The sequence below is a fragment of the Glycine max genome, chromosome 10 (genome assembly GCF_000004515.6).
Source record: "Glycine max cultivar Williams 82 chromosome 10, Glycine_max_v4.0, whole genome shotgun sequence".
NCBI lineage: Eukaryota > Viridiplantae > Streptophyta > Magnoliopsida > Fabales > Fabaceae > Glycine > Glycine max.
In genome coordinates, this window is record NC_038246.2 from 50,403,865 (window position 1) to 50,413,655 (window position 9,791).

General features: G+C 32.4%; 1 protein-coding gene across 1 annotated transcript; it reads right to left on the reverse strand.

The window, feature by feature from the left end:
- Positions 1–838: 838 nt before the first annotated feature.
- LOC100306622 (translation initiation factor IF3-1, mitochondrial) lies at positions 839–7,538 on the reverse strand. The gene is made up of 8 exons (XM_003535708.5): positions 7,203–7,538; positions 6,975–7,068; positions 6,245–6,315; positions 5,400–5,498; positions 4,141–4,194; positions 3,363–3,431; positions 2,337–2,399; positions 839–2,214 (listed from the first exon to the last, which is right to left on the reverse strand). The coding sequence occupies exons 1-8, from the start codon at positions 7,395–7,397 to the stop codon at positions 1,216–1,218; spliced, it is 1,644 nt and encodes a 547-aa protein (XP_003535756.1). The 5' UTR covers positions 7,398–7,538; the 3' UTR covers positions 839–1,215.
- Positions 7,539–9,791: the final 2,253 nt, after the last annotated feature.

Sequence of the window (9,791 nt, forward strand, 5' to 3'; positions counted from 1 at the left end):
TCCAGTTCACCTCCTACTTGTTAAAGCCCGACAAGAGAATTACTATTCACACTACCCTTTTATAAACAATCCTTATTTTTTTTATTCTAAAAGAGGAGGACTGATATTACACTCTTTGACACATTGGTTAAAAATTATAAAATCATGAGTGAGACTCGTTAAATAAGAAATAAGACTTATGAAAAAATTGTAATAAATAACGTATTCAAAAGAATGTATAAAAAATATACTACTAGTATTTTCAAACTTTTTTGTTCTTCTTTGGAAGAACTTTTTCCTAGAAGTTTGGATATTGGGCAGGTTCAACTAAATTATGTTCTAAGACAATCCAATACTCGCCTGGCTTTAAGTCTGTGTATGCTTGGTTTAGAGATATCACAAATTTCGATGCACCACAACAGTTAAGCATGTCTCTTTGTTGCTTTGAGTTGAACGAACGTATGAGCACGTTCAACGCCAAAACAAATGAGTTCCAAACACACCCATCTCCAAAGATGCCTAGACAGTTGACAGTTATATTGAAAAAACCTTTCTAAAATTTATTTTTCTTGTTAATTTATCAAAAGTAATAATTTTGTAGGCCAAATTGAAATTGAAAATAGAAATCTTGTTCAAAAATCGTAGTATAAAGATTTTTATGTTATTAAAGAATTAAAAAACACCATAAACATAACTTCTAAAATTATTATTACAAATGTGAACGATCTTATCATACAAGACAATGTATGATTATAGAAGACCATGTTTATTATTAAACATTGATAGACCAATGTATGATTATTAAACAATGATAGAACCAGGTCGTGCTTAGGAAGGAAGGGCAAAACAGATTACATCGTACATCAAAATTTCCAGAGGTCAGTAGGTAAAAAATTCCCGTCTCCACAGTTAAGTAAAATAAAATAAACATCAAAATTGTTTGCTTCCATGCTAAAACTACCAACAATAGATGATGGAAAATTCCCACCAAAACTCTCACTAAATAAATAGACCTGTTTCCACAGGTCATCCAAGGTAAATAAATACAGCTACTGGCCCCGTGGAATGAAGGGTGTCACCCATTGCTTCATGTTTCTGAAGAGTATATAATGTGTCATTGCACCACATTTGTCCTTGAAATATGTTAGCCATCCTATGTGGGTCGACTTTGATACAACCCTCCTCTATTTGAGTTGCAGATATACCTTATTTGCTGACTGTTATTATTTCTCAAATTTACTGATTCCCTTCTCTGTTCCTATGCATCCCTGCTTTTACACCTTGTGTCTCATGGCCATTTGGAGTACTAAAATTGCCATAACTAGAAGGTCTTGGGGTATTGGGAGCACTGGGATGCCTAGGGATACCCTCATTTGGAGCACTAAAATTGCCATAACTAGAAGATCTTTGGGTAATGGGAGCACCAGGATGCCTGGGGATACCCTCATTTGGACCACTAAAATTGCCATAACTAGAAGATCTTGGGGTATTGGGAACACCATGATGCATAGGAATACCCTCACTTGGGCTACTAAAATTGCCATAACCCGGTCTAGGGGTATTAGGAGCATTAGGAGGAGGATTGCAGATATTCTCATGGGAAGGCATTGAGTGTCTTGGTCCAGGAGGAGTAAAAGCTAGCCTGTTATTTTCTATTCTTGGATTAAGGTTAGCATTTACTGGCGCTTGCCTTGTCCGATTCCAATTCGGTGGTGGTGACCTGAATGCGTCTCTTGCTCCAGGACCTTGATAGTTCATACATGTATTATTTGATGTTTGTTGGAATCTGCCTCTTGGCTCTATTCTTTTGTACCTATTCTCAGTCACAGCAGGAGGCACTTGTGCATTAGATTGGACGTTATTCTCTTGGCTCCTATACCTATTTTCGGACACAGGAGATGCTTCTGGAGCAGCATTTGTTTGATTATTAGGAGAGGCAGTCATGTTCACATTGTTGCTAAATACAGACAAGGAACTTTTAGAAAGCTTGTTACCATCAGAAAGCACCTCCTCCTCCGTTTCAAACCCAGATTCAGCATGACTCTCGTATTCAATGGAATCACTAGAATTGGCAGTTGATATCTCCATATCACCCTCCTGAGTCGTAACGTTTGTTGCATTTTGCAATTTTTTCCCACCTTTCTTTGATAGCCCATACTTAATGTGTCTGACAATCATAAATGCATCTTTTTTTGCCATATGTGGTCCACTTTCCACAATACAGACATCTTCCATCTGCAAATAATTTTTTTAATGCAGAATGAAGGGTTTGTAGAGAAATAGGAGGGAAAAGGTAAAATAAGAAAATCTTAAGAGTTCGGACAGAAAAATCCCAGAATAAAGTAAGAATGTCGTACCAGAGCAAGAATAGGAGAAAATAATACTGTCAAGTCCTGATTTTCCTTGCCCGATACCTTGCACTGTTTTAAATAGACAAAAAAACAATCATATTTCTGACATATGATTCACCAACTATATAGATGGCACAGTAACCCATAGATGCTGTTGGAAGCTGCAAACTTATATTCCTCTCACTAACAAATAGAAAATCTAAGGAAAGTAATTTTTAAAAAAGGTTTAATTACCCATTTAATCCCTATAGTTTCCAAACTTATCTTTTATTCCTTATAATTAATAAGTGGATTTTTTCCCCTAAAGTTTAGATTTTAATTCCCAAAAGGTCTCTGCCATTAAATTTTTTTAACTCCGTTAGTTAAAGAATTAAAATATAAACTTCAAGGACTAAAAAAACCACTTATTAACTATAGGGACTAAAAGAAATAAGTTTGGAAACTATAGGAACTAAATGAGTAATTAAACCTTAAAAAAAAATCCATTGATTAAATTTTCAATTGATTTGTCAATAGCAAACGGATTCCGAGTAATCTGCGTCAATCTCACTAAAGTGCATATCGGTATAGATATCAATATATAATAAAATCCACTTCTTTCATTTATAGCAAAATGGTTTGAATCTGAAATAGAAAAAGAAAAGGTTTGAAAGAAACTGTTAAAAATGTATACTGTACACCCCTTTCTCTAGTATTGTAGTAGTTCAATTGAACAGAGCACCGCCCTGTGAAGGTGGAAGCTGCGGGTCCGGGCCCATTAATTCATTTTTTGTGTGAAAGAGAATAAAATTAATAAACGAAATCCCTCCTACTTTTTTTTCCTTTTTTGTCGAAACCTTTACTCACCATGAAAAAGGAAAAGGAAGGAAAAGAAACTGCTAACCGATATCCTAGGAAATGTAATTAACAGAGTATTTTCTCGTGATTGAACATAGTGGAAACCCAATTACTAACAAGATTGCTCCCGAGACACTGTAGAGACAATATAGATGAAAAAATCTAGTTCAAAACCAAACAACAAAAAGAGATTACCTTCACTCGATAACCCTTCTCCATTAACTTTTTAATCATATCTGCTTTGTTCTTCAGGTCTTTTGCTTCCTGAAAACATCAAACAGAAGAAATTTAATCAATCAAATTTTCCTTTACTGGGATTAGGAAGTAAAACATAACACTCAGAATACAGACACCATATTTAACCCCAATATATACATATAAAGACATAATATCTTGCAGGTTCAACATTTCTCCCAACAAATTGAATCTCAAATGGTTAATTTCCTTCACCAGGTTACTTGTTTGAGTCAGGCACTAAAAGCTATAGGCTTGCTCATAGAAAGCAAGCACAGTGGAGCTGAAAGTGAACAATATTCAGCTACAGCCTATAAACCATGAAGGTCTGCTTCATCAGACTAAGGAGATAAAACCTGAATTGCATGTGAAACATCAATACCAAAAGGTTGGTCCAAAACATATATTGGCCTGGTTAAGGTTTGTTCTAAAATTTGGTAAAATTGATTCTGAGAGAATTAATTTTGATTCTTGAACCATTAAATATAATTGAGATGTGTATTCAAATTAATCTATGTCAGAGATTTATATCGGGGCATGTAATTTTAATTGGAAAATGTGAAAAATGATGTTCCAATGCCAAAAAAAAAGGACTTCCAGCTCACAATTGGAAACCTATTAGAAAATACATGCTACTAAACTTAATTTATAGTAGATAATTCTTATAAGAAAGAAGTTTGCTAAAATATTTAAAAGATATGGAAAAATAAAAGAAAGGAAACAGAGAAAGAAAACTTACAGTTTTTTCAGAAAATCGCACTTCCTTAACATCTTTTCGCAGTGTCATCTCAGCCTGCATTTGTCAGAAAACTGATTAAGAACTACATTACATCTAATAATCTAAGGATTAAAGATTTGTCATTGACAGTTCACTACACATGCCATAATGGCATAATGACTATAAAAGTGCAACTTGGCGCACGAGACTCCCACCTAGCTAGGTTTGGGGGGATAAATGTAGACAGTCTTATCCGCGCAAGCGAACAAACTGTTTCCAGGACTTGAACCTGTCTGACCTCTGGATCAAAAGGCACCAACCTTAGTATTGCCCTGAGGCTTGCTCCTATTAAATGTTAAGCAGTCATTTATATTGGGTTTAAGTCAGCAAGCACCAACCCATGACTATAAAAATAGAACCACTATAAAAAAATGTAAAGCTCTCATTAATAAATGGAATATGTTTTAACTTTTCAAAGTACACACACTATTCGGTTTTGTTGTAGTTTCAGTACCGAAAATGCAAAGCTTCACTTCTAATTCCTAGCTATTTGATGAAGTATACTAACACTATAAACAGTTTCATTTTTAAATCATCATTGCTATATGAAAGCTTGCTCCATCATAACTATTATTTGGAATAATGAGAGGAAAGGACAAATTTCATTTAGTCTATTCTTTTTAGTTATGATCCAGACAATTTTTTCTGGTCTTTGTTTTTCCAGAAAGTCTCTCGAGGATGAAAATTTCAGTTAGATGCAACAAGATCTGGTGAATATGCTGCAAGCAATCTGATTCTTTTAGTCATGCATATTATACAGGCCTGGACCAATCAGAATCAAACTCTTTCAAAGTTAGCAGACACATGATAGCTTACTCCAATAGAAACATACAACTGTTGATGGTTAAAGCCATTCTTAGCAAGTTGATCTTGACTTAAAAAGATGAAAAATAAGTATGCACTTGTAAGTTGTACAGCATGCGGTGATTTAGGAGCTTTTGATAACCATAATCCCCATTTAAATTCAATCTTGCATTCTTACATTATGTGCTCATCATATCCAATTATGTTGCCAACATATTTAGCACATAATATGGCACATGTATTCTAACAGGCAAAAAGCATGTGCAGTCCCAATGCTTTGCTAATAAAGATTCATGTGTTTGAACATTTGAACATGTCACTATCAAATTAAAATGAGTAGAACAAAAAAACTATCATTAATTTCAACCAAAAGCAATTAAAGAAATTTCACAAGCAACTTTCACAGCATACTGTACCCTGCTTTTAGCACGCTCCTTTTCCCTTTCTTGCCGCCTATACATTTGCTTGTGGAAGTCCATAATTTTACAGACAGGTGGCTTAGCATTTTTATCAACCTGTAACATGACCAAATCCTCATATAATAAATGTCACAAGATATGGGAAGCACCCTAATGTGCTTAACCCAACATCCCAAACTTCCTCACATGTATTCCAAAGAAAACTTAATGCTTTACAGTTTGACAAATGTATGTTATCTATCACTAGTCACAAAATATGCAAAATATTAAGGATATGTTGTTCACAATGATGAAAATGATCACTACATAATGTTAGACAGACACACTCAGTTGTTTTTGCCCCAAGTTAAGGTTAAAACCTAGTGTTTGGTTGGATGGAAATAGAAGGGAGAGGGTGGAAATGTTGGTTGTTTGGTATCATAGAAATAGAGTGGAAATAGGGTCGGGCCCATTATTTATTTCCACTCTATTTCTCACCTATTTCAATTCACCTCTCTATCTCTTTCCTATTTCTCTTCAACCAAACACTTTTTATTTCCACTTTATTTCTCACCAATCTCCATTCATTTTCTCTATTTTCATTCGCCCTATTTCTTTCCTACCTACCAAAGTCCAGACCCATCATAACAGAATGACTTGAAATATTCAGAGAATGCAAAAATAAATAAATAAACCCTTCAGTAAATGATGATTTTACTTGAAATTATGTAATCTACTTTAACTCAGTATCTCTATTTTGCAGGTATCTCTTAAAAAAATCTTCAGAAATTTAATATAAGAAAGTCTTAAAAAAATGTCTCGTTTAGTTTAACATGGGAAAAGACTTGAGAAATTTCATTTACCTCAACTAAATCAAGTTTAAGCGTCTTGGCATGCTCCAATGCTTCAAACCTGGGCAATATTGAATGATGCCCTGCATGAACTCATACATTTAATGGGAAATTCAAAGCTCAAGAAAAACTTTCCGTGCATTTCTATAGTAAATAACACACAAAGCTGATCTTCCAAGTCCATGTATTAAATAATACTAATATGGTTCAAATTTACATGTGTGTTTCTTTGAGTGGCTTCAACTTGCTTAGGCCTAAGAAAGGCCCCAGACAACATTGCAGTTTATCTTAGTTACATTGGTTTAAGCAGGAGAAAACAATTATTTGATAACCATGCGCAAGTGTAATATGATTATCACAAAAATAGGTTGATAGCTTTAAGTTCTAGCAGTTTTCCACAATAACATTCCACAGTTTAATCACTTGAGAGAATGGTGAGTTAATAGTTAATGGACATATGCAATGCCACCAATCAGTATTAAAACATGAGTTTAATACTATGCAGTATGCGCCATCAGTTTAAAATTTTTTACAATGTCAACCAATCAGAAATCATCGTTGATCTGCTTATTAAGGTAGTTATTATAAAAATCAACAAGCGTACCACACATCGCAGATGGTGATTGAATGACCCTGTAAAAATCCTTTTATACTATCAGTGCATGTACTATTTTACCCTTTAAAAAACATTAGAAAAGTAAACAACCAAACCAGCCTAAATTCAAATGTGCAATAGGTTTACCATCATCCGCCACAAGCCTCACATATGGAGCTTTGATTTTCTCATTCAACCGTAGCTCACTCGAGTCCTCCACATTGTTGTGCTTTACCTGATACTGAAATAATCCCACAAAGTATCATCAAATTCAAAAGAGTAGCACAGTGATCCATTACTAAGCAACCCATTTAAAAATACAGAGCAAAGGCAAGAACTTTGATAGTCTCAGGCAATAAAAGTTTGAAAAATTACTTGAACAGGTGCAGCGAAGAACCTCACGGTATTGAAAACACTTGTGGGTCTGCCATGAAACACAGAATTCGGATGTGGAATGTCCACAGGGAAGGGTTTGGGGGTGGAAGCATGCGGACGGTGAACATAACATCGTTGGAATTGGATGCAGAGGGTTTTGAGGTTGGGATTTCGGATTCGGTGCCAAAACGCCATGACCTCAGCGAATCAAACGGTTAGATTAACTGTAACAGAGGTCGGTGTTTGCGTAAACTCAGAAAAGGGAGACAAGACGACCTCTAAGTCTTATGCCATTGCCATAATCGCGTGCGTGTTCTGTGAACCCAAATCTTTTTACTTTTGCCAACTCACATGGGCGGGCCTTAATAATTAAGATTGGGCCTGTGATCAAGAATGAAATTTAATCCTATCTATGTTTTCTATTTGTATTAATTTAAAAGTTAAATAAGATTTTAATTTTTAGTTCTTTGTAATTTTTTTAACAACTTTTAATCTCCTTTAATTTTTCTCAGTATTTTTAGTCCCTAGCGGTAAAATGAATCTTTTAAATGCTAAGCGTGACAAATAAATGTTCACACCAAGACAACACATGAAAATCTTATTACATCACATATAGATGTCTTCTAAGTCATGACACCATATGGAGGTGTCATTCTTATGTGTGTATCTTATAATACTTTCATGTAATGTGACATAATATTATCACCCTCATTTTTAGTTTTTACAAATCTTGAAATTCAATTTTTAGTGCCTATGAATTTTCATTCTTAAATTTTAGTCTCTCAAAAAATAAATTATAGTTCATAGTCCTTAATTAAGTTGTTGTCTTAATTTAATCATTTTTTAGTTTTTCTTTTTTAATTGCTTCAAAATTTAAATTATTGTTTATCTAAATTAAAAGTTCACTTGGTGAAAATAAGTTTAAAATAAATATATTTAGTTTGTTGTGTTTTAGAATTTTAGGATCCAAAATTATTAATTTAACCATAAACGACGAGCGAGTATTTCTTATAAAAATAGTATTCATGTTCAAATTATTTTGTCAAAATAGGCTTTTCGTTTAAGTGAATTTCGAGTTAGACATGTTCAAGGTGTTTCTCGGGTGACTTCAAGTGGATTAATTTTACTTTCACCTTTGTCATTATCTACATAGTAATAATATTATTAGTTTTGAAATATATCCAACTTTTTGTATTATTTTGTTATTATAATATTTAGTGTTAATGCAATCTAATTTAACATAATTTATAAAAAAATCTAACAAAAAAATTCGCAATATAAATTATTCGTGAACTATAATTTAAGTTAGCTAAGTTAAATCAAATTCTGTGTGAACAAAATAAAGAGGTTGAAAGTTGTGTTTGTGTCTTAGAAGGAATGTTTTAATTTGGCATCAATGGTGGGAGGCCACTATCAAAGGCAGCTTGGGAAGTCTTCAAGACTGGAACGATAGAGAACTTTGAATCTCTAATGGCCTGAGATTTTATTGAGGTGGAATCAAGAAATTATAAAATCATCTAGAGGAATAGACCCTTAATACCTTATAAGGCTGAGAAGTCCATTAGTTGAAGTAATGGATGATGATGATGAGATTATTGGCATAAAATCCGCTTCATTTCTTACGTCAATAGAAGAGGAATAAAATATTTTGGGCGTTTTTAATAATTCAACCACTCTTTCATGCCTATTATATATTATTGAAACTCGCAACAATCACATTTTCCAACTCCTGTTAAAATCTAGAGTATTCTAATTTTGATGCACTATATTAATATAGAAGACTTTTATATTGTTAATCTATTAAATTTAAATAAACATAGACTAAAATATATGTTCTAATTAAATTCAAAATAACTATAGCAAACAAATGACAACTACTACAAATATTAGAGAGAGAAAAATAAAAGAGAATGACAAAAGGGAAGAGCAAAATAAAAAATACAAAATAAAAAAGCTATAAATCCATACAGCTTAATGTAGTTAATTAAACAAAACATACATGAGAAAATCTATATATAGTATATAATAAAACAAAATAAATTCTCTTAACTTGCTTGAAAACACGTTGAGAATAGAAAATTCGTGTTTGGGATGTGAATTAGCTTCTAAAATCATTTTTGAATTGTGAAAAATCACATCTGAAACATGAAATGAAATACGACATTTCTCAATTATTTCAAATCACTTTTCTATCTTTATTTATATGCTTTATTTTTTTAAATGCTTATTTCTTTTAATATATTATTTTCATTTGTATTTATAGATTGAATTTTAATATTTGTTTTAAAAAAATTTCAATAGGTAAAAACCATTTTGTATTATAATATAAATTATTTATCATAACTATAAATATAATTTACAAGTTAAAATATTTATCTGTAACGATTTTTAAAAATATAAATTTTTATTTTATAATTAAAATGATTTCGATATTATGAAGTAGCATAATTAAAATAGTAATAATTAATATTTTAATAAATAATGTTAAATTCATAATTATTAGGATAATTATTAAAAACCATTTTAGGATAAAATAGTAATGATCGTGATATTATAAGGTAACGTAATTCATACTCGCAAATGATTTTT

Excerpts from the sequence above, each read along its gene's own strand:
- LOC100306622 (XM_003535708.5), bottom strand. The coding sequence starts at position 7,397 with ATGGCGTTTTGGCACCGAATCCGAAATCCCAACCTCAAAACCCTCTGC. Across the intron at positions 7,069-7,202 it reads TCTTCGCTGCACCTGTTCAA|TATCAGGTAAAGCACAACAA; the intron begins GTAATTTTTCAA and ends GGATTATTTCAG. Across the intron at positions 3,432-4,140 it reads TGCGATTTTCTGAAAAAACT|GAAGCAAAAGACCTGAAGAA; the intron begins GTAAGTTTTCTT and ends TGATGTTTTCAG.